We start from the raw sequence: 24444 nt of genomic DNA on the forward strand, positions 1-24444 counted from the left end.
AGCTGTAATTTAGCCTCCTGGGGTCTTCCCCCTTTGGCTTTACCAAACAACGCCGACGCCCATGTGCTCCAGTTCCCTTCTTCGAAAACGCCTGACGGGACAGATTTAGCGCAAGTCGTCTTTACACAGAGATCCAGACCTTTTTGCGTGGACTTCCTGAAGGGCTCTTTGATATGTCCTTTTTATGCCCAAGCCAAAGAGCACCTCTCTCCATGCTGTTAGCCATACAGGTGCTTTGTGATAGTGGCACAGTTCAAATGCTCATCAAGACCCTGTTTGAAATCTCAGTGGAGCCTTTCAGTGCCTTTGGACTTGATCACATGTTCCTATTTAATGTATTTCAATGCTCCCACATGGTTTAAAGGTGGCATATTGTATGGGCCTCTTTACATGTAGATGTCAGGATGTTTATGACTGTGAAAGTGTGATGTTGTTAGAAATGTTAAAGGCTTTCATGCTGGTGTTTCTTTGTTTCGCTCCACTCCGTTTACATGTATACAGTGCTAGCACAAAAAGCCTGTGAAAAGATGTGTCTGGAGTGGCAATGTGAAAGCCCACTCAGGCGCATCAGCCCTGCTGGCAGCTCCACTTTCAATTGTTGAGCTAAGACTGGGAAGGTCCATAAATTGGCTTGTTTGATATTAGCGTTTAGTAAAAAAAATAAATAAATAAAAAAAGTAATGTACAGAGCTGTTCGCATGTACTTGCTAAGGCACCTCTGATTATGTCATAAAGAATCTAAGTGCAGAGCCTGAATAGTCAAGTAAAATGTTACATTGCGTTTTACATGATTCAACATTTTTCCCACAAGTTTTTTTGATCACTTATTGTAAGAACATCTCTCAGCCATCACTAGAAAACACAGTGCCGCTAAGTTGCCGGGGACTTTTTTTTGTTTGTTTTTGGGAGCGTTTTGTTTTTTTGTGTGTGTGTGTCTGTGTTTCGTTTTTTAGGGGTGGGGAAAAAAATGTATGTTGATGCAGAGTTCTGTCTGAGGAAATGGGCTGACATGCAGTTGGATCGCCACAATAAAGGCACCGGGGAGGAGTTTGCGTTGGATGTTTGCGCCAACACAAACCGCGTATCGCGTCCTGTGGAGGCCACCGCAGTAAGCATCAAGTCTCTTTCAACCCCGTCGCTTTCTAACCCTCCTCGGTCGGAAACAGGATGTGAACGGCAGCAACGACAGTCGCTGTGTGGTCCCGGCGGCTCGCTCACCGGCCCTTGGAGCTGATTCACGGCGGTTGCACAGAAAAAAATGAATGAGCAGAAGGTTTATTTAAACTCCTTAAACCAGATACTGCTTGATTTTTTTTTTTTCCCCAACGGGAATTCAGATATTTCCAAATCTGCTTTGTGTGCGTCGGCATTGGCTGAATGGGACATTAAAGGCCTCTTCGTCGGATCCTCGGTCGCCTATTTTCAGCCAGGAGTTCCATAAAAGTTGAACCCGGCAGGATTTATGGCGGATGTTAAACCGCCGTGTCCAACCTGTAATTCACTCGAGGCCGGAGGCTACCTGTTGTGCAATCGCCTTCAAACGGTCGTGTGCGGTGAGCTGGCAAGAGTCGACGGCGCACAGGAGCTTCTGATGTGTGTGATGTTAGTTTCAAAGCGGTTGGGACCATTTTTTTTAGTACAGTCAGACAGCCATAATTTCTTTTTCTTGGCTCCCGCAAAGAAAATAATGTCTGCAGCTTTCAGCAGAGAGTGAGAGCTGGTGCGATTTATCAGCCCCTTCAAGACAGTTTGTGTAGCTAAAATCTGGGGTGGTTTGCGAAGGACGAGCCGAACATGCTGCATGCATGAGATGATGAACATTTTTTTATTTCAATTTATTGTATAATTATCATTATTGTTATTATTATTTTTATTTATTCTTTGAGGGACCCATTTCACTGTCGCGTCGTCGTGGAAATGACGCAATCCTTTGTCCACATGCTCGACTTCACTTGCTTCCCCGTCTTTTGAACGCCCATTTTAATTGGCTGCTGCAATGTTTGCCGTACACAAAACGGGGCTGGAGCCCTGTTCCTGTTCGACCCTGGCTGATGTCGAGGGCGCGGCCGCAGCCTCTGGTTTTCACTGTGTGTGATCGCCGCGCTCCAGCGCGAGAGTGGTTCCGAGTGCGGCTTTTAACAGCACGCTGAGAGCTTTTCGCCCCTCCCCTTCTCCGTAGCTACACAACTCCGTCTTTCATCTTGAGGTGATGGTCCTTTTTTACTACGCCCGTCTCCCTCCAAACCGCTCCTGCCACCTAGGAAAAATAAAAGCACGGAGATGAGCTGCGGAGCCAAAGCGCATCTTTTCCTTTAGCGCCGTATAAATCACAAAGTACTGCATGCCCAGGTTGCACTTGAGACGCCCTGTTTTCTGCCATTACAGTCTGGGCTGCAGGGGCCAACCGTCTTATTTGCATGCGCTGTGCACTGTGTGATTTTAAAGCGGAGACCGTGATGCATTAAACAGAGTTTGACTTGATGTCACCTGTGCAGGTGGTTGTCCAGTTAAAAAAGATGAATCGGCTTCTTAACTGGGAGGAGGGGACACGAGTTTCTAGTAGGAAGCAGCAGCGTTTCGGATGAGAGGCCAAAGGTCATCTTGAAACTTCTCGAGGTGCAGTTGCCTACTTGACTTTCGACTTGAGAGACTAACGTGACCTGGATGGCCTCAGATACCGCGTGTCTGCAGGCAGCACGTCGGAGCATCTCTTGTTGCTCCAAACTCCTCCTGCACTTTGAACCGAAACATGAATATGAAAAAAAAAAAAAAGTGCAGTTTCTTACAGTACAGTACAGTAAGTTCTATTTATAAAGTGTTCTGACCTATGAGCAATAAAAAGGCGTCGCTCATATACATGAATTCCAGCATTCTTCTCCATTTCATCCCAACTCTGATCTGCCTCAGCCCCCTTTTTCACCGGCACACTCACTGGATGATTTAATCTTCTGTAGTTCCCTTCAGTCTGCTCTTTCTCATCCCCCGCCTGCGCCAGTTTCAGGTGCACAAAGCGCCCTGCGCCCCTTCGCTCCCCCCTCTTCCCGCACTGCACTGTACCTTTGCAGCGTGTTTTCCCTTTGAAACGAGCACAAAGTCAGAGCGGCAAACACCCCCTCCAGGGTTTCCCCGCTTTCATGCTGCCGCCGTTCTTTTCCACGCGCTCCAAAGCAAAATCCCGTAATGTGTCTGCGGCGGGAGGCGGGAGGCGGCGAGGCGGCGGGGCGGCGGAGCGGCGGAGCCAACTGAAATGTGTCGCATCTGTGTTTGGAACCTGTTGATTTATTCATTCTTTTGCTGTGTTCCAGCCGTGCGCCGTGGCCATGCTGAGGTAGCGCCGGCCCGCACGCCAGGATGTCTGAAGTGGAGCAGATCTACTACATCAGCGATGACGAGGACGACGAAGACGATGATGGAGACAACGACGGGGATGACGAGGACGAAGGGAGACCTGGTGCGTCACAGCCTCACTTGCGCCACACCTGTTTGTACTTACTTATTTTTCCCGGCCATGTCCGTCCTCCCCGCTGCTTTCTCTGACATTTGGAAGCACTTTTCTCCGCTGTTTTGAGCCGCGTTGCGATCATTTTTTTCGCCGTGTAATTTCTCTGCCCTCCACTCATCCCCCACATGCGCTCGCAGTGCCAGTTTCACCGTCAGCAGCGATTCATTTTAAATGCGTAGCTCTGTAATACTTGGTACAGCGGAACAGCGGTCTTAAAGCCACACAGCAGGCCGCTGCACGTTGACTAATGTTCCGCTGTTGCTAATGAAGTCAGTAAGGGGGGAAAACAACGGAGACATGTGTTTTATATAGGCACAGCGACATAGGCTTGCTGTTGCTGCACTTGAAGAATTTGCACATTAAGTTTTAATGAGCCAGATGTGGTACGTTGGTTGACTTTGGGAGAGGCAGACGAGCTGTGATGCTAATGATAGCATAGCCTCAGAGAGAAAATGGAGAAAACCAAGAGTTCAATGTTATGTCATGTGACATTGGCCACACAATAGTGATGGTCCTGTGATATCTGTTATATCTTTGTTTGGTCAGCAGGGGTACAGTGCTCACGACACTGGATGTGCAGAGAGACGGTTTGTTTTGATAGTTGTAAAATAAGTCTGCACATAGCCAGAATTGAACTCATTAAACCCCTGGCAAGTGCACTTTTTGATTTTTAACTCAATGCTTTTGTTTTTTCAGCAAATCAACTTGTACACGTGTTCTTACGCATCGCTCACTTTTTTTCCTCCCTCTCTCTTTTGCCGGCGGGTCTTTGATAGCTGTGGTTACGACTGCAATATTGACATAGTTCTTCTTCCCCCCCCCCCGTTTGCTTTCCCGACTTCTCACTGGTATGTTTGCCAGCTCAGATGTTCCGGAACGCACCATAAGTCACGGCAAATTAAGATCGGCCACGCCGGCGTCACGTAACGTTGAGAATGCTGCCAAGTTGCGGCTGGAGGAACAGTGAGTCCCGCTGCGAGCGAGCGCACCCTACATTTGATACACGTATGCCCTCGTCGGCGCCATCTGTTTCCACCACCTCTCGCTGTAAGACTAAAATCATACAGGTTCTTCTGCCTAAGTCAAAGCAAAAACAAACCACGGAGGCTTTAAAAAAAGAAGAAGAAAAAAGCTTTGATTTTAAACCAACACAGCTGTTTCAGGCCCCCCCGTCCCAAAAATATGTTTCCAATTTGGCCGGATGAATTTAGAACAAAAAATAAATAAATAAATGCACTCGTCTGATTTGGGAAAATGTTTAACCCAGAATAACCTGGAGGAATTCCTTCATGGAAAGATTGTTTCATTCCCAGACCTCATGGTTCAAGCCCAGACGAAACATGTTGGAAATGTCAACATACTTTTGGCAATTCTTCAAAAAAGCAAATTTTTGTGCAATTTTAAAAAATATCCAGATTATCAGAATTCCTGATTTCAAAGCCAAAAAGGGATTAACACCTGAACTAATGTTGCTGCAGAACACAGAATATGCTCAATTGAGAATGGAGCATTTCAACCGACAAGGGAGCGTATCGTTAAGACCAGCCACTGGACAAGACATCGTCAGCACAAAGCCTCCTGGGAAAAACAAAAAAACCAAAAAGAAACTCTCCTCATTTCTTCTGTTGCCAGCACGTGTTGCATAACATGGTGAATCATCTATTAGCTCTATTACAAGAGGAGCCGTCTCAGAGGGGGGAGCAGTGTGTGTGTGTGTGTGTGTGTGTGTGTGTGTGTGTGTGTGTGTGTGTGTGTGTGTGTGTGTGTGTGTGTGTGTGTGTGTGTGTGTGTGTGTGTGTGTGTAGGGGTGTGTTTTGGTGCGTAGGTGGTGAGGTTTAAACTTTGGTTGAATAACTTCACTGGCGTCAGTCTTGACTTTGACCTTGTTGCAGAGAGAGAACAGCTTCTTCTTCTCCTCTTTTTTCCTGCACTGCAGTGTTTAAAGTTGTTGAAATGTGAGATGCAGAGAGGAGCAACAGCAGCAAAAAAAAAACAACAAAACTCGCCACCTCTAATTATTACAAAACGTCATGCATCTGAGCGAGCGCTCCGTCACTTGACTTTCAGTTGAAATACTAAACTCAGATAACAAAGTCGGTTGAACGAACAAAGAGTTTGCTTTGTTTGCGGGAGCCGCGAAAGTCCTCGCGTCTCGAAAGTGCCGTCTTCTGCTCTTTTGTCGTTCGTTTTTTGTGGGGGGAGGAGGGGGGGGGGGAGGTGCTCTTCATGGTGCTGGATGGTTCCTGTGCTCTGCGTCACATGCTGGTTTCCAGCGTACAGTAGCGCCGCTTCACTGAGATTACGCAAGCGCCTTGCATAAAATCATAAAATCTTCTGGCAGACTTCCTGACGTCTCGAGCTTTTTGTTCTTTCTCTCGTTTGCCTCAGAACAGTTGCTTCGATCCGTTTGCACACGTTAACTTACAGGTTAACTAGTGCAAAAAATATATTTTTCTCTAGCCTGCCAGATAAATCTCAGACCAACCGGCATCACTTGGCACTGTGCATTTGTACAATCTTCATTGTTTGCGATTGGGACGATTCCATTGATTGTCCACCGAACAGAATTGGCCAATACTCAGTTCTCGGTCGTCAGCTGGTGTCCTACTGTCTTTCTTTACACTCACTGGGCTGTTTGTTTTTTTCTGCCAGGACACCAGTTTTGTTTTCTAACTCTCTCTCCGTCAGTTAATGCGTTTAAGTGCAGTTAAGTGCTCAGTAAATCCTAAATTACAATCCTACATGCAGACTGTTGGATGTGGGCTGCAAACGGTGGCTCTTCGGTATCATCCGAGATCCTGCTGCAGTTCATGAACTTGCTCGTGTCTTTCTCCTTGAGGCTTTTCCTCCTTTTGCAGTTTTTCCCAACAGTCCAGAGAGGTTTGGTGAACAAGCTGACCAATCACAGTCATTGCTGCAATGAGCAGATGCATTCTGGAGGAGGTGTGCGTCAGGCGAGTGTGTTGCACTCTCTAAGCCCGGCTGCAGCTGTGACTCCTGTGATGTGTTTCCTCTGACCACATCTAAAGATAACAACTAACTTCCTGCCATAAGTATTGTGACATTTTTTGGGTTTTTTCTTTGCACACGCATTCTTTAAGTCTGAGTGAAACTTCGGCAAACACTTTGATTTTTTTTTTTTAATCTATTAAAAAAAACGAAAAAAAAAAACTTGGGGTGTCAGTTTCTTCGACACAGGATTGTGTAACCCTTTCATGCAGCAGATTGTGTTTCTTTTTGGAGCTCGGTTCTGGAGATTCACGAAGCCGTGAAAAACACATACACACGCAAACGCACACATACACAGACGCACACGCTTCCTTCCGTTCTCGCCATGCATGTTGTCCTAAATACATTAGCACTGCGGTCGGTGCCACATAATGTGGCGGCGCTGCTGTTAACGTGGCCTCTCTATGTCTCCGTCATGTGAAAGGAAGATGAGAGAGTAAGAGAGGATGACGAGGGTGCTCGGGGCCACCGACACGGTTCGCGTGTCCCGACATATTACATACATACCACCCTTTGCACAACTGACCTGACATTGATAAATTCTGAAAAGCAAAGGATTGAAAGTAAGGGATGTTAACAATTAATCGATTACTCATTATTTATCGATTGAGAATTTAATCGAATAAATTAAATTAGTCACATAACAGTGTAGTGGCAGGAGAGAGCAATTCACCTGTAGATACTGTGATGGTCACAATATACCTAGATTAAAAAAAAAGTTGAAATGTGACCCATTAGAAGTCAACTTAAAGTCAGAGGATGAATGTTTAGGGTGTTTTTACTGTTCTCTAATGTAAAAATGGGTCACATTGGACTCTCATTATTATTTAAGGGTTAAATAATGTGTTCCTTACACATTTTTCATTGTGAAATTTAGGTTCTCAGGAAAAAAAATTGCTGCTTATCAATTAATCGTTAATCGATCAATAAGGTCAATCAAGTAATGATTAATTAATTAATCGATAATTTGCTTCCCTAATTGAAAGTGATAAAACAAGATGTGAGAGGTCATGTTGTGCGGAGGTCTGGAGGCCCCACGGCCGGCAGGGTCGACAACGAATCGGATCAAAACTAATCAAACTTTGAACCTTTGAAAAAAAAAAAAAGAAAGGAAAAAAAACCTTTGAAAAATAAAAGTTGATAATTCGTTTTAAAAACTGGCATCTGGTTGAAGTGGGCGCGTGTCACTGGTTTGAGGGAGAACGTGAGCACATCTTCAGCCCGTAGCGACAGAGTTTCTGGCACGAGGTCCATGACTCAGCTGTGTTTAATCAAGGGAGTAACTTCCAAATCTCCAAGATCGAGTGCAAACACAAGAAAGAGTCTCCCCTCTAACTTTAGTCACTGTGACAATGAAACGTATCATTTCCAAGGTTTAAACATCAACCCACGGTGTGAGTCAATCATCTACCAGCAGCCCTGTTGGCGTATTTAGCGGAGTGAAATGAAACTGGCAAAAACAAAACAAAACAAAACAAAAAATTCTCTAATAACATTTGAAGGGAGGCCGACAAGCCGTCGGGAAAATGTTCGGCTCTGCGTTTTAAACGGTTTCTCGCAGGGTTGCTCGCCGCTCCGGCGTGTTTCAGTTGGGTTATACACATAATGCCGACTTCCACGGTGGCCCATGTTCATTCGCGGAATCTCTGTGTGTTGTTCAACAGGGTCGACTCAAATCTTCCGTAAGACGCTTTTCTGCTCTTTTTTCGCCGTCGGAGACGAGTCAGCGTGTCAGAGCGGGAACCGATTGAAAAGAGCAATTGTCAAACGTCCGTTGACTCAATACAGTTTACTGAGTGCGTTCAAACAACAACGGTAACAATGAAATATTTATTTATTTATTTATTTTTTTATAAAACAAAACAACGAGACGCTAACACAAACTAATTCCCAACCCCTGAATGAAAGGAAGCAGAAATAAGAATAATCTTGTATTATCGGCTTCTTTACGGAAACACCACGCTCTATCACTTTTGTTCTGAATCTGTTTTTTTTTTTTATATCTCGTCTGCTTTTATCTTTTTTCAAGCGGCAGCGCTAACCACTGCGCCACCGTGTCGCCCATTCTTTAACCATGATGTGCAAAATACTAATACTACGAAATATAAATGATGTGGACCATTTTACCACACCATACCGTGTTCGTTTTTTAAGCTTTGAGAGCCATCAGATCCGTGGAAGAAGAAGTGACCTAGAAAAGACGCCAGCGATCGCTCGCTCTCACCCTCGGATTAAAAAACAGTGCGTGTGCGGTGTTTTTTTTTTAAGTGTGTGTGTGCCTGTGGAAGCAGCGCCATTTGTCAAAGGGTGACTTTGACAAATGGACTCGGGGAGGTGGGAGAGAAAAAATACTGTCCTCCTCAGCAGCGCCGCGCTGCTGGGATGTCGCTTCTAGGTCAGGAGTGCGTGTGTGTATGTGTGTTCATGCGTGTGCACGCGCACATGTATGTGTGAACAGATTGAGGGGAGGGAGTGCAACATGTTATTGGCACCGAGCACCTCAGATGAATCCGTCATGAGGTTTAGTCACATCTTTCATAACGCGAAAAACAACACACACACACACACACACACACACACACACACAGGCATAAGTGTGTGTGTGCAGGCTCCAGAGAGCAGCAGAGTAATAGTCTGTTAATTAGCCTGTTGCTCTGCCGCCTCTGTGTAGGTGTCGCTAAGACGATCGGCACTCTCGCTCGCCCGGTTTGAGCCCAAGAAGAAAAACAAGTAAACATGTCTCCTCCCACGGACGGCGCCGCCAACACCGGCTGCTTTAATCAGCTTCGGGACGGATCAGCGAAAGCTCTGTTGTTTCTTTAAGGCTGTCATCATCGCCACTTCAATTTTCACCTCTGACGTTGGTTATTGTTAGTGGTTGTGTGCAAAGTTTGTTTATTTTATTTTATTTTTTATTTTTTTTAAAAAGCTGAGGAAACAAACGGGTGTCTTCTTCTCACTTGTGCCTCAATTACCTCGCCGCGCTGGTGCTTCTTCCCTCCTCCTGCTCGCTCAAGTATTTCGTATTCACTTATTTCTTCGTGCAACAGGCCTTCTGACAGACGCTTTTCTGCTTTCTTTCTGATCACGCGACGATGTGCTGATTGTGTTGCCGTGCCCTCGCTATTCGCAATTCTTCTGTGGGAGCAGCGCGTGGACTCCGCCGAGACTCATTTCCAGCCGTGTTTCACGATGCCCGACTCGCCGGGCGAGGACGACGATGTTAGAAGTCACCTTAGAAGTCGGTGGGCCGAAGCTGAAGGAATCCAGTTCGGATGCAAAGCGGTCAAGTAAAGGTCGGGCTGAGGGTCCAGCTGCACAGGAGAGTGGAAAATGAAGGGATGTCAGTAGGTCCTATATATGTGTGTGTGTGTGTGTGTGTGCGTGCACGTGCACGTGTGTGTCTCTGACCTGATTAGGAGGGTGCAAGGTGGCATGTAGGAGGCAATACAGTAACACCAGCTGCTCCACATACTGACACAAGCTGACACACACACACACCGGCATGGTGTGTGTGTGTGTTTGCGCTCCTGTGTGTGTGTGTACGCGCGAGCAGACTTGAGAACAGGTAGTCCGCCGCCTCGATGTCAAACTGATTATGAGTCAGAATAACTCGGCCCTACCAGCTGGCAGCCAAACCACCAGGAGGAGAGAAAACACAGTGACATATTGAAGGCTTAATTTATTTATTTATTTTTTTTCTTTCGACCTGGACGATTATGCACTGGTTATTATGTTGTTTTCATTCTTGAAAACTCTCTCTCAAATACAAATATTAATATTAAAGAGGTGCTATCCAAAAATGAAAGAAAAAACGGCCCACAACACTCAAGTGTCCATCTCAAAAATCTTTGGTAATATCACTGACAGGCATCTAGGACCAAACACCAAATTATTATTATTTTTTTTATTATTATTATTATTATTATTATTATCCATTTAAGGTGATAAGCTAAATTAGTACACCTGTGTCTAATGATGAGACTAGATGATGATGTCATTTCCTGGACGAGCAAGCACACTGAGGAAGACTTGTTAGGTCCTAAATGCCTGTTAATGACATCATTATTGAAGATACTTCAGTGTTGCGGGCTGTTTTTCTTTTATAGTCGCGTTCATTCTTCCCATCTGAAGTGGCCTTTTTTTAAATGTTATTTAACCTTTATTTTACCAAGAAAGTCCCATTGAGATGAAAGAGTCCTGGCCTTGTTGTTGTCGTCGTCAGGCTAAAGTTGAATTAAACTGGATCTCCGTGTCCTCCCGAGACCTTCTTACTTGGTTTTCACTCCATCACCATGACAAAGGTGTTTCTTTACAACGCCACTGTTTATTCACCGGAGTGGAAAAAGAAACACACACACACACACACACACACACACACACACACACACACACACACACACTTGCGTCATCAGTCCTTTCCCGGGCCTGATTTTGTACGTGGTGGAGGAGCTCCAGCTTCGACGTGCGTTCCAAACTTTTGCTTTGTCAACAGCGATAAAACGACACAGTGGTGACGTCGGCGTGCAGCGGCGAGCATCACGTCACGGCGTCCCCTGTGGGACCGCGTCGGCAGGAAATCGTGCATGCGGCGTTCACAAACAGCGCTGTTACTTTGTCTTGGAGAAGGCCCAAAGAAAATGTCAACGGTGAAGCCTGTTGCAAAAAGGAAAAACATATTGGGAGATAACCGGGTGGCGCTTCTCCCTGTAACATTCAAGGCAACAATTCACAAAGTTTCCAAGACAAGCTCCTGAAATTGGCGTCCTCCTTCTGGTCTTCTCTTGTTTTTTTGTTTGTTTTTCACAGCAGTCGTCAAGAGATCTAAGTGGCTCTTGAATATGTTGACCATTTCTCAGAGGGTGAAAGCCGAGCTGTCCGACTGCCGAGCGGGGTTAGCACGCCACTGATTAGCGCCCAGCGGCAGGAGTTTAAACACTTGCAGCTTATTGTGTTCGGCTTGATTAAGCTGCCAAAGCAGAAAAGACTCCTGGGCTCGTTGGCAGCCCTGATGGTTGTTTCATTTAGGACGGGGAATTTCACTTCTCTGGATTGTTTTCATAATGTTATCCGGACGCAACTTTAAGTCAAGCACTAAGCCATATTTGCGAACACATAACACACACACAAACACACACATACACACTCTCTCTCTCTCTCTCTCTCTCTCTCCCTCTGTCTATTGGTTAATCTAGGTTATGTAAACAGTGAAATGTGAGCCTTGAGTCCCCGCAAAAGGGGGCGTGGCCAGATCCCAGAACTGTCACAGTGTGGCAAAGGTCAAAGTGTGTGTGTGTGTGTGTGTGTGTGTGTGTGTGTGTGTGTGTGTGTGTGTGTGTGTGTGTGTGTGTGAGAGCGTGTTCAAACCGTTGCCAGGCCTCCTTCACAGCCCCTCCCCCCATTACTGCGCTGTGCAGCCCCCTCTCCACAGAGAGGGAAAAATGGGTTAGTGTGTACAGCCATGTGACACTGTGGACTCACCTTCCTGTGTGTGTGTGTGTGTGTGTGTGTGTGTGTGTGTGTGTGTGTGTGTGTGTGTGTGTGTGTGTGTGTGTGTGTGTGTGTGTGTGTGTGTGTGTGTTGTGCGTGTGTGTTTGTGTGTGTGTGTGCGGAGGGGGTCGTCAGTGAAGGATAAGCCCACACCGCTGTGGCAGGTTTAAAAGGGTCTCTGAGTTCAGGGGTTTGTTGTGAAACAGACCTCTACCCGTGACTTTTCCTCTATTTCGGCTCTTCTCAGCCATTTTGATTCATTGTGCTTCTTTGATGATGTTCACTCCCCCGCTGAAGACCGTATGCTTTTCATGAATAATCTCTTTTATCCGTCCTTTTTTCTGTTTTTTGTTTTTTTCTGTTTCAAATTTTGTTGGTTCCCGTCTGTTTGTTTGTTTTTTTCCTTTTTTCTTTCCAAAGCCAGCGCACCTGACCTCGCGCTCGCTTCCTCGCCTTTCCTCTTGCATTCCTCCGCAGTGATGTTTTCCACGTCTCTCTGCGTCTCTAATTTACCTTCTAAGGCAAATTGTGGTGTTTACGCTGTGTTTATTGGCGTTTACGACGTGCGACACCATCCTGTTTTGCCAGCGTGCAGTGCTCGCTGACCAGAAAGTGCTCGCACATGAGTTGATCAGTCTCAGACTCTCTTTTCCCTTTCTTTTTTTTATTTCTCCTCCCCAGCGTTTATTTCGTTTTGTGAGCTTCCTTTTTTCCACCTGTCTTTCCGTTTTGTAAAATCCTTTGCAGAAAGCAAAACAGCAACAATTAACTGTTGCTTATCATCAACAAGTATCTTTTTATTGAGAAAAACACTTAGGAATACTGCACAAAATCCTGAACAAATAAAGTTTGAAAATAACAAAATTCTCTAAAATTTATTGTTGGCTCAAAACAGCTCAAAAACTACATCTCTCTGTAATACTTATTTATCCCCATGTAAAAGCATCACATGATTCATATAGACTATATTTATTATATTACAATAAAATACGTGGACATCTTTTTGCCTTCGTCTGCTAATGAATATTATATTCTGATAAATAATAAATACTATTGTCTTGTGTTTTGGTCCACGTGTGTCTTCCCGCTGTTCTTTTTTTCTCTCTCTGATATTCTCCAGTTTTTCTTTTTTCTTTTTTTTTTTTGCCCTTGCATCAGAATACTTGGTGCATGGTTCTTCAAATTCTTTATAATGACGGCACATCGAAGGAGTTACATAAAGGGCCAAAATTCTGGTGCAGGCTCTTTTTGCTGTTCATTCTCCCCTGTTTGAACCCCTTTACCCCTGTTACCTAAAGGCAGCTTCTATGGAGTGGGCGTGGCCTGCTGACATCACACGCCTGTGTCATCAGCCGGGGAGGGCGGGGGGAGGAAGAGCCGCTCGGGTGGCCGAGAGGAGTTGCGGACGCACGGCGGGCCGTGGCAGCTTTTCAGCGACTCATTGTTTTGTAATTGTCCCGGTGGCCTTCTGTCCTCAGCTGAGTTCCAGAAAAGCTACGAGACGGGGCCGGAGCTAGATGTTCAGAGGCTCACGCACTCCGACACGGTGCTCTTAAGAGGCAGAGGCAGCCCCAGGACGTTACTTTAGGGCAGAGGAGTAGCGGAGGCATGGATCTCTCAGCAGAGTAGCAGACGTTAATCAGAAACTTTAAACCACATGACATGGGTGAGTAGCAGAACAGTCTTTGTGTGTGTGTGTGTGTGTGTGTGTGTGTGTCAGCTAGTTTTCCTCAGTGTTGGGAGTAGAATTTATTTAGTTTATTTATTTATTTACTGAGTGGCTGCTGCGATTCCCCTCAGTTGCTCCGTGTCTCTTTTTTCCTTTTTTTTTTTGCTGCTATCTCTCCCGCTGCATGCCTGCTTATCTGCACATGTAAAGAGAGGCTTCTACCACACTGACCTACATGTTGTGCCGTGCCAAGTCAGTGGAAGGGACACTTGGAGCTTAGAGGTGTCGAGAGGGCACGTTACAAAATGAATTCAACCACCCACACCCACCATTTAAAAAAAAATGGTTCAAAATTTGCTCACACCTCCTTGAAAAATGCATTCTCGTTTCAGTCCAATGGGAAATTTTATGATGATGTATCAGGACAGGGCTGTGTTTGTTGTTCTGTTTTATGTTTTTTTCTCTGTGTTTTTGTCACAAGCGTAATTCATATTTGTTTTCTCTAACATGTTGCCACTAGTTTTGTAATTACGAGTCTTGCGATCCGCGGTGAAATGTTTCCTTGTATATTTCAGGGAGGAGGAAAGGTGTTGTGGAAAATGCCAAAATCTTAGAAATCTGAAAACTTCACAGCTGGGACCGGCTTGCGTCGCTGTTGTTCCTTGTTTTATTTTCGTTTAATTTGCTTTGAGGAGAGTAGGGGCGATATTTTTAAGAAAACTACTTTTAAGATGTAGTTTTTGCACATTTTGTGTGTAAGTAGTAGTAGTAGTAGTAGTGCAAGTATTTGTCCTGTTACGTTGATTATGGAACTCTACTTTAAAGTATTGTCCGGCCGGTGTTATTGTTTCCCGAGCTGTACGTAGAGGCACGATGACACTATGAAGTCAGAATGAGCGTAGGAGAAAAGGCACTCAGTTTTGGAAGGGCCATTGTTGTGCAGCCAACAAAGTTTAGTTTGGTGGACAACATGTTTAATATGCAGTTTGCATAACTACATAAAGGTCTTGTACTTTGGCCCATGACTACATTCTGGCTAAACCTCGTCTCTTTACATAAGAGGGAATACAATGTTGTACGTAACATAAATGGAAATCTGATCATAGAACAAAATGCATGGATGAATTTAGGAGCATTTTAATTGTGTTGAAAGTCACTTTTTTTTTTTACATCGTCTGACAATGTGTATTGGGAAATACTAAAAGTTAAAAAGAAAATATTGTTTTGTTTAGTTCTTGTAAAATCACAAGTGAGAAGGTTGGCGTCCCAACAGTGACACTAAAGATCCAGGGCAGAACCTTTTAAGACTTAATTCCCTCATAATAAGCTGTTATACGATTAACATTACCAGTGGCTTGCTCCTAAATCCGGCACACTCGTATGGCTTCGGTTGAATTCATCCAAACAAAACTGAACGGTTTCTCCAAAGCTGAATTATAGAGGGGGATTAAGTGCAAAATGCCGGTTCTGAGAGAAAACCATTGCTGCGTGTTCAAAAGACCATCTTCAAAATGAATTTGTGTAACAAGTATTAAAAGCAAACATGAACACAATCTAGAATGAACTGAACAATCGGCCCTCGCTACTATTCCCAGGCTGTTTTTCAACGCTGCAACCAACAGATTTCGAGGCAGTGTATGCATGTGGGCGTCTTCACGGAGGAGTTGCTAGTCGCTTCGGAGGCAGAGGGTGGGGGTGGAGAGCACTGTGGGAGGGGGAGGGGCCGCCGGCCGTCGGAGCTCTCCCTGGGCGGGGCCCCGGCTCCAGCATGCAGGGTTACGTAAGTTGTTCAGCTGGCAGCACCTCCTGCCTGCCTTGCCTGCCTCCGCTGCCTCGCATTCACACAGAGCCGCTGCCTAGAAAAGGAGAAGCGAGGTGTTCAGTCAGTGAGTCAGTCAGTCACTGAGGCAGTGGAGTAAAGGAGCAGACCGGGGCAAGAGAGCGGGAAACTCAGAAATCCTGCCTATTGGCTCCCAGAAATCAGTTTGCTTGTTCGTTGTTTTTGCGGTAGAGGAAGAGGGGCTGATTTAGAATCTGACAAGAGAGCTCCAGATTGTTGGGGGGGGTTCCGAGGAGAGGACGAAGAAGAGGAAGAGCCCATCTTCCCTTTTCTCTTCAGCATGCTGCTCCTGGACGAATCCGAGTCCTTCGCAGGTACGTGACATCACAAAGGGGGTGGGTGGGCGAAGAGAAGGGAAAGTTAGGGATAAAGAGAAAGAAGGTGGTTGCAGAGCGGGTGTGCGCTGCCGCTGCTGGTGCTTCTGCAGGTTGGATCAGATTAGATAACCTCCACCTGCAGTAGGTCGTCAATAGGGGCGGACGGGGCTTCAAGGAAATGTCTCGAATGTGCAGCAGCGGCGTCTGATTGACACTTGATGAAGTTACTTAACGTTGTTGTGTAACACTGGATCCATACCTGCCGTTTGAGCGTCTCACTTCCGCCTGCTCTGCACGTTCTCTACTCATCCTCCTGCTCTTTCTCTCGCTTCGTGCCCACATTTTCCTAATTTTTTTAACTAAAAATAAAATCTCATCCTTTTTATTTATTTATTTTATTTTATTTTATTTTTTTATTATTATTATTATTATTTTTAATAATCTCGCGCCGGTCTCCTCGCGCCGCCTGCACCCGCTCCACCGGCAGCAGCACCACGCGTGGTGAGCTCGGCTGCCTCCCTCTCTCGTGTTGTTGTCCGGGTCCCGGCGCACTCCCATTGGCTGTCTCTGCGGTTACCTAAACCAATGCCGACTCGTGATTGGCGGCCTCGGCGCAGGGTTGGCTCGCGCCGGTGCGGCGAGCATGTGGGCGGCAGGAAAACATATGGTTCATCAGACCAGTGGGTCAGGGGGGTAAACGCGTGAGGCGGGCGGCGCGGGGACACGATGCACCGTGTCGTAGTACGCCGACCGGAGAACACCGTGTTCGGCTTGCTGTGGCTGCTGGCCGGGGCAGGAAAGAGGGATTAATCTGTGGGGTGTGAAGATGGGGAGATTTGCAAGGGTTCCGCGGCTTGGAATGACGCGGAGAACTTACGAAATGTTAAAACGAGATGCCTTTTGATAAAGCCTATTTTTATATCGAATATTCCCTTTAGTTTGTGTGTGTGTGTGTGTGTGTGTGTGTGTGTGTGTGTGTGTGTGTGTGTGTGTGTGTGTGAGAGAGAGAGAGAGAGAGAGAGAGAGAGAGAGAGAGAGACAAGACTATGATTAAGACTATGATTGGCTGTTTAGCAGCCTTGAAGGGTGGAAAATCCCATCCGCCTCTTTCATGTTTTTTTGCTGTTTTTCTTATTATTATTAACGCCAGTCCGTGAATCTAGTGGATCAACATTTATTATGTATGGGCAAACTATGGCCCGGGGGCCACCGAACTTAAAGAGATCATATTAATAGTAAGTAAGTCATAAAATAGCTGTATTTCATCTATTTTTTAGAGTTTTTTTTTTTTTTTTTTTTTGTCATTTCAATAAAGAGCTGAATATCGTGGGGCTTCAAAGACACATATTCTGCTTGTGTTCATTTTCAATAGACATTAAAGCACGTCTTTTCTACATATTCCATGATATATTGTTCCTCCTATGAGGTGGGTCAGCAGAACACTCCATCCATCTGCTCCTGCTCCAGCCCCTCTTACACTTTTTAAAACCCAGTGTCTAAAGGTTTGTCCACCCCTGTGTTGGTTTCTAATAAGAAAAAGGTAAAAAGAGACACTTTGATACAGCAAACTCTGTGACGAGCGTCACAAAGTGTACACATTCAATAAAAAAGAGAAAAGAATCAGTAGCCCTCCAAAGATTTCTGCTGACGGTACTAACGCGCTGGTGGGTACGTTTAAATGTGCTTCACTCAGTTGCAACACAGTCACATTTGACTAAAACACCTCAGAGAATTTTGAGAATAGTTCCCCGGCTTCCTGTCAGGAGCTCGCTGCGTTCCTTCCTCCCATCCCTGCACCTCTGTTGCAGCTGCGCACATGCTGGATAAAAGGGCGACCAAGGAGGCAAGGGAACTCTCTCTCTCTCTCTCTCTCTCTCTCTCTCTCGCCCCCCCTCCCTCCCTCCCCCCCTCTGGTGCTCCTGGTACAGCGTGTCCAGCGCCGGTGGAGGAGGTGATGGTGAGTCAGTGGAGCCTCCACCTCGACAGACAGCCTAAACGGAGTGTGGTGTTGTCGGCGGCGGCGGTGGCACATTCTGTCTCAGTTGTGAAGTCCTGGCGGGAACAACCTGTTCAGACGGGGCGGCTGCCAAACAGTGAGGGGTGGGGGGCCCGTGCCTGCCTGCCCTGTCTGTAAATTAAAGGGATACGGTGCTTCTAATGAATCCATCACCACCCTCCCAACCACTTCACGTCGCCCGTGTTCATTGCCGTTCACTGCCGTTTATTTTGATCTTCAGCTGTTGCCTCTGATCTCGGACCGCGTTGGCCCCCTTTGTTCCCATTCCCAACCGACATTTCCGCCCTCAGTTCCTGCTTCGTCAGAAGGGAGTTCTTCCAAAACCCCACGCCCCCACCCGTGCCACACGTGTCTCCCATGTTCCTCTCCTTGTCGGATCATTGATGAACTCGCTTTGAAACCTCTAATAGTGGTGCGTTATTTGGTTGACCCTGGTGTTGAGAGTCTTCCCAGTTCTCCTGCTGGTGGCACCCCACCACCACCACCATCTTTAGGTATTTGCACCGCTGTATTGTAGTACGTTACATAATCATTTCTTCTTCGATTGTTGTTGTGAAATCCAGGTTTCGAAATGCTCCCATATTATACAACCTCTCATTCACCTCTCTGAAAAACCGTAGGAAAGTCCATTCTTTCATTTTTTTTTTTGCTCGCTTCACATCGTTCTACTGACATGGAAATTGTTTCACGTTGTTTGACTGACATGGAAATGAGAGATTTTGCGGGGGTTAAAGGTCACATGAGGCTGCTCCCCTCACCTTCCCGCTCCTTCGCCTCCCCTTTTCATTCCCTTTTCCTCTCCCCCTTTTCTAACACTTAGTCACATTTGACTAAAACACCTCAGAGAATTTTGAGAATAGTTCCCCGGCTTCCTGTCAGGAGCTCGCTGCGTTCCTTCCTCCCATCCCTGCACCTCTGTTGCAGCTGCGCACATGCTGGATAAAAGGGCGACCAAGGAGGCAAGGGAACTCTCTCTCTCTCTCTCTCTCTCTCTCTCTCTCGCCCCCCCTCCCTCCCTCCCCCCCTCTGGTGCTCCTGGTACAGCGTGTCCAGCGCCGGTGGAGGAGGTGATGGTGAGTCAGTGGAGCCTCCACCTCGACAGACAGCCTAAACGGAGTGTGGTGTTGTCGGCGGCGGCGGTGGCACATTCTGTCTCAGTTGTGAAGTCCTGGCGGGAACAACCTGTTCAGACGGGGCGGCTGCCAAACAGTGAGGGGTGGGGGGCCCGTGCCTGCCTGCCCTGTCTGTAAATTAAAGGGATACGGTGCTTCTAATGAATCCATCACCACCCTCCCAACCACTTCACGTCGCCCGTGTTCATTGCCGTTCACTGCCGTTTATTTTGATCTTCAGCTGTTGCCTCTGATCTCGGACCGCGTTGGCCCCCTTTGTTCCCATTCCCAACCGACATTTCCGCCCTCAGTTCCTGCTTCGTCAGAAGGGAGTTCTTCCAAAACCCCACGCCCCCACCCGTGCCACACGTGTCTCCCATGTTCCTCTCCTTGTCGGATCATTGATGAACTCGCTTTGAAACCTCTAATAGTGGTGCGTTATTTGGTTGACCCTGGTGTTGAGAGTCTTCCCAGTTCTCCTGCTGGTGGCACCCCACCACCACCACCATCTTTAGGTATTTGCACCGCTGTATTGTAGTACGTTACATAATCATTTCTTCTTCGATTGTTGTTGTGAAATCCAGGTTTCGAAATGCTCCCATATTATACAACCTCTCATTCACCTCTCTGAAAAACCGTAGGAAAGTCCATTCTTTCATTTTTTTTTTTGCTCGCTTCACATCGTTCTACTGACATGGAAATTGTTTCACGTTGTTTGACTGACATGGAAATGAGAGATTTTGCGGGGGTTAAAGGTCACATGAGGCTGCTCCCCTCACCTTCCCGCTCCTTCGCCTCCCCTTTTCATTCCCTTTTCCTCTCCCCCTTTTCTAACACTTCACTCTTCCTCCTCCCTCCCGTATCTTCTTCCTCTCTCTTACTTCCGCCTCTCTTCATGTTCCCTCCCCCTCACTTCTCTTAATCCACCACCTTCTCTGCCTCTCCCTCCTTCTCCCCTCCCCTCCGTACCTTCTCCTCTACTTCTTTAATCCTTTTCTTCTCCTCCTCCTTCTCCTCCTCCTCCATCATCTGTAGGCCTCTCACCTCCAATGTTTCCATCCTGCTCTGACCCCCCATTCCCTCCTCTGCCTGTCCTTCCTCTTCCTCCTCCTCTTCCTCCTCCTCTTCCTCCTCCTTTTCCTCTTCAGCCGCTGCAGCACTGACACACTGGCCTACAAACTCAGCCCAGCCCACCTCTCCTCACTCTCCCTCTGTCTCTCTCCAGGCAGGGGTTTAGTGTTCACTCTGTTTAGTCATTGTGGTGTTCTGCTCACGCATGCACACACACACGCTAACACACACACATACACGCGCACGCAGACACACACACAGGCAGCCTGTGGGAGGGTTTCATAACTCACCTGTCTCGCTCTAATAAAGCGGCCTTAATAACTCATTCAGGCCAGTCTGTTATGTAAGGGTGTGTGTGTGTGTGTGTGTGTGTGTGTGTGTGTGTCTTTGTGTGTGTGTATATATATATATTTGTGTGCTTGTGTTTGTGTGTCTGGTCTCGTTGAGACCACTAATAATCTTGGCTATTCAAAATGAGATGTTGTTCTCAAGGAGAGTTATGTAAAATCTTGGAAACAGAACCGCATTTTTTTCACCCACCGCTGGTATTTTGTTTGTTTGTCTTTTCTTCTCTTTTTTTTTAAACAGCTGTTTGCGTCTTCAGTTTTGTTTGTGAGTCTCGTCTTGCTTCACCTAAGAAGGTCGAGCAAGAGGGTGGCAACTGAAAAGGCTGAGCAGCAGCAACAAGGGACAAAACATCAGTGTCTTTTTACGGATCTGTTGGCACTTTTTAAACCTCTCACATCAGCAACAGAGCACATTTCCCCCTCTCCTTCTCCTCATGTTAAGACAGTGGTTTTGCTTATTGATAGATTTGATGTCAGAGCCTTATTTGTCAAAAGGATCTGTCTCACTTTAATGAATAAGAGCCATAACCAGGGCCCCTTTGGGCCAGAAATTAAGTATTCAAAAATCTATCGTTCACCATTAAAATCAGTGGCTCCAGTATTGACGTGAATAAATTTAATCAATGGTCTTGAATTGCTCTTTTGTTGAGGATAATTGAGTTGAGGGACCCGCTCCTCGCTGTTTCTGCCTTATTCACGCTCGTCTGTGTCTCTCTGCAACTTATCGGCTCTCGATCAGCCGTCTGACGTTATTTCCCGTCAGTGTAATTTCGGGGGAGATGACGTGTAAGTGTGAGAACAGCGTGATCTCTGTTAGCACTGACTGGGAGGGGGAAGCGGGCGGCGGGTGGGGGGGGGGAATGTCACACAAACACGGCGACACACTCCTCTGTCCCTCTGCTGTGTGTATATTTCAGCACGTCTATACGGGAAGAGGTTGTTTTTTTTTTTATTGCCGGGGGACGTGCTGCGTCGCGGTGTGTGTGTGTGTGCGTGCGTACGGGACGTTGGGTTCCAGTGAACATGCTGGTTGTGTAACAGCCAGAGGCGGCGGTTACATAAGCGTCCCCCCTCGTCTGACCAGCCTCGGCGTCGGTGGCCTGTCTGTGAGAGCAACTTTGTGTGTGTGTGTGTGTGTGTGTGTGTGTGTGTGTGTGTGTGTGTGTGTGTGTGTGTGTGTGTGTGTGTGTGTGTGTGTGTGTGTGTGTGTGTGCGTGCGTGCGTGCAGCGCGCGCAGGCCCTGCTAAAAGGCAGCATAAGTGAGATTTCTTCACTGATCTCCTCGGAGCGATCAGCATTTGTCGTCGATGCCGCTCAGCAGTTTCTCTTTCTGGTCTGGTCAACGCTCTGGTTCCACTTCCTGCTGTTTTCTCAGACAATTGCTAATTCCCGGCAGGCAAAAAAAAAAAAGGAAAGAAAAGGAAAAAAAAAAAAAACAAGCTTCCTGTGTTAAATTTTGTTTTCTGATCGACTCTGCAAATGTCTCTTTTGGCAAACCCAAAAGTTTCTTTCGGAAAAGTGCTCATCGAGTCTTCATTTTAATACTTCTGTGACTTCATGTCTTCATGTTGATGACACTGTTATAGACCAAGGTCGAGGATTTCACAGGACTCAGTTGAGCTTCACAGCAAGTGCCTTCTTATTCATTTGGTTAACACTGCGTTCTGTCTTTATCAAACAAATCGAATCCTTTGCGTTCCCAGAGTGCTTCCACACATCGGCTTTAAAACCCGACTCGGCCGTCTGCCGATCCACAGACGCTGACACGGCGATGACACGTCCGCCGTTTTCGCCCTCCTGCTAGATCCACACCGGCGAGCGGAGCGCACGGGATAATGAGCACGTACGGACTGGCCGATGGCGGCCCGAGTTCCCACTTCCCTCTGAGCTTTGTGCCCAGAAGAGCTATAATTTCAAACCGCCCAGTGTCTGCGACAACATCAAGGCACTTTTATCACCGCAAAGAAGACAACTGACAGCCCCACCACACAGATTAAATGCAGGCTGATGGAGATGTCTGACATGAAGCATATGGAACGGTCGGATCAAGTCGTCCTTATATTGGGATCTGGGAGTCGCTGCTGTGAGCCCGCCACTCACATAGTCTCTTTTTTTTCCCCGACTTCGGTGCGACGGGGCGGATGTTTTCCATGCTTCCAAGCTCTCGGCAGATTAATCCTCCCCATCGGTCACATCCAGCTCAGAATCCCGTTGCCAGTTTTACGATTAAATCAATTAGCCGGATCATCTCTGAACCACGTAGCCTTAAAAAAAAAACAAAATTCTACATCCCTTTATTTAACCGATGGCTTCCTGGAATCCTGCCTGTGTTGGGTAACAGGATAGTGCGTGCGCGTGTGTGTGCGTGTGTGTGCGTGTGTGTGTGCGTGTGTGTGTGTGTGTGTGTGTGTGTGTTTTCCATGAAATATGTGACAAAGCGGATTTTCTCTTAAGTTGTGGTTGCCGTTATCTGCCGTACACTTATGTCACCTCATTCACGTCCCGAAAAAGGAGGGAGTTATGAGACGGGTGTGTTTGCGAGGAATAAGTCAACACCCTTGGTCCCTGAAGTCCATTTTTTTTCTTCTTTGTCTTCGTCATGTCACCGTGGAGGGGAGAGGAGACGGGACGTTACCAAAACCAGGTCTCGTATGTAGGTCAAGAGCTCTGGACTTCCTGTGTGGCGCTCGCTCCCCGCCAAATTACTGATTTATGGATGCAAATGGATTGTCTGTCTTCCTTTGCAGTGTTAAGCAGTGCCTCGGGCTCTCTTTGTGATCTTTTACTCACAGTCCAATAAGCGGCTGTCAAAATGCTAAGAGGGTTCCTGGGCGCTGACTTGAAAAAAACATTTTCAAACAAAACTTGTTGGGAGTCTCACACACCACCCAATTTCAACTGAAAGCTGTGTGTTTATCAGTCTGCTTCTAGCACATTCCAGCCGGTTTCCAGTGAAGCCCTCTGTTACGGGTGGTGCACTGCTGCGGTCAGCCTCACCTCATGGTGACAAAATAAACAACTCAACTCAAAAAGTACGAAAACACACGTCACGCTTTGTCAACGTCCAAACTCTGGGTTTTCCTGAGGGCGCTTCCATTTCAGCCCAGAGTTTAGCTCCCGTCTCCACGGATTCCTCCGCCGTCTCCGCTTGGCCGTCAAACCCGCCCCCGTAGGAAACCAGACTGGCACAGTGTGTGTCCAGATTAGTGAAGGACACTGGAGGAGAACATTATTTACAGATTATCATCTCCTCTCGTGGTTTGGAGCTGCGGGGCAGACGTTCCGCAATCTGTTCCAGGGTTCTCTCCCTCAAGAGCAGCAACTTATCGCTCCCCAGGGAGTACACTGCGTCCAAAACTTTGTGTACATTTCCTGGAAAAAAAAAAACAAGGCAAGAAAAACATTCCATCATTTCCAGCTCGGCCTTAGCCAAGTGGCTTTTAAAAGCCTCCAAGACGCAACGCAAATTGGTGGAGACGATACTTTTATTTATTGATGGGAAATGCATTTATTCGCAGTAGCTTCTTTGCCAATCAAAGGCCGAACCCTCTCTTGTCCCCCTCCAGCAGCTTTTTTGGTCTCTCCTCCTTCGTCTTCCCAGGAACACACGAGGGTCGCGGCGCTAGTTGTGTTTTGTCGTGAAAAGGAGCCGATGGTGCTGAGACTCTCCGTACGTATACGTTCGGTCGCGGTTGCGTAACGCTGTGGTTGGAACACGCTGCAACTTTCGCCCTGACTGAGGCATGCAGTTGCTCTCTAACCGCACTGGGCTCACATTCTTCTTTAAGTTGTTATTGCGCGTATGTACATGCGTGTGTGAGAGAAACCCGGCGGGAGTGTCCCTCACAAAAAATTAGCAGCTTGGATAACCTCCCACCATCACCAGCTATTGGCTCACTGCCACCAAAACACTGCTGATGATTCTCTCCTACTTCTTCTTCGTCTTCGCCACATTCTTCTTCTTCATCATCCTCTTCTTTGTCTTCTGCTTTTTCTCCATCTCCTTCATCTTCCTCTTTGTCTCCTTATCCTCCTTTTCCTTCTTCCTCTTCTCCTCGCCGAGGTCTCCA

At 46.8% G+C, this 24444-nt stretch overlaps 1 protein-coding gene and 1 long non-coding RNA gene across 4 annotated transcripts in view; one reads left to right on the top strand and one right to left on the bottom strand.

Moving 5' to 3' along the window:
* LOC142888101 (helicase ARIP4-like) overlaps positions 1-24444 on the top strand; it is a 58113-nt gene that overhangs the window by 13353 nt on the left and 20316 nt on the right. Inside the window, exon 2 of one of the 3 annotated variants that reach the window (XM_076026126.1) lies at positions 3306-3451. In XM_076026126.1, coding sequence (XP_075882241.1) covers positions 3352-3451 — 100 coding nt within the window. In that variant the 5' untranslated portion in view covers positions 3306-3351. Of the gene's footprint in view, positions 1-3305; positions 3452-13399; positions 13668-15512; positions 15825-24444 lie in introns of those variants that run through there. The other 2 variants (XM_076026128.1, XM_076026127.1) reach the window with 2 other exon arrangements.
* Positions 14792-16504, bottom strand: LOC142888103 (uncharacterized). The gene is made up of 2 exons (XR_012926656.1): positions 16087-16504; positions 14792-15522 (listed from the first exon to the last, which is right to left on the bottom strand). It is a non-coding gene; the product is annotated as an uncharacterized LOC142888103 (long non-coding RNA).

Source organism: Nelusetta ayraudi, unplaced genomic scaffold, assembly GCF_046127955.1.
Source record: "Nelusetta ayraudi isolate G7.1 ecotype Tasmania unplaced genomic scaffold, CSIRO-AGI_Nayr_v1 ptg000019l, whole genome shotgun sequence".
Classification (NCBI taxonomy): domain Eukaryota; kingdom Metazoa; phylum Chordata; class Actinopteri; order Tetraodontiformes; family Monacanthidae; genus Nelusetta; species Nelusetta ayraudi.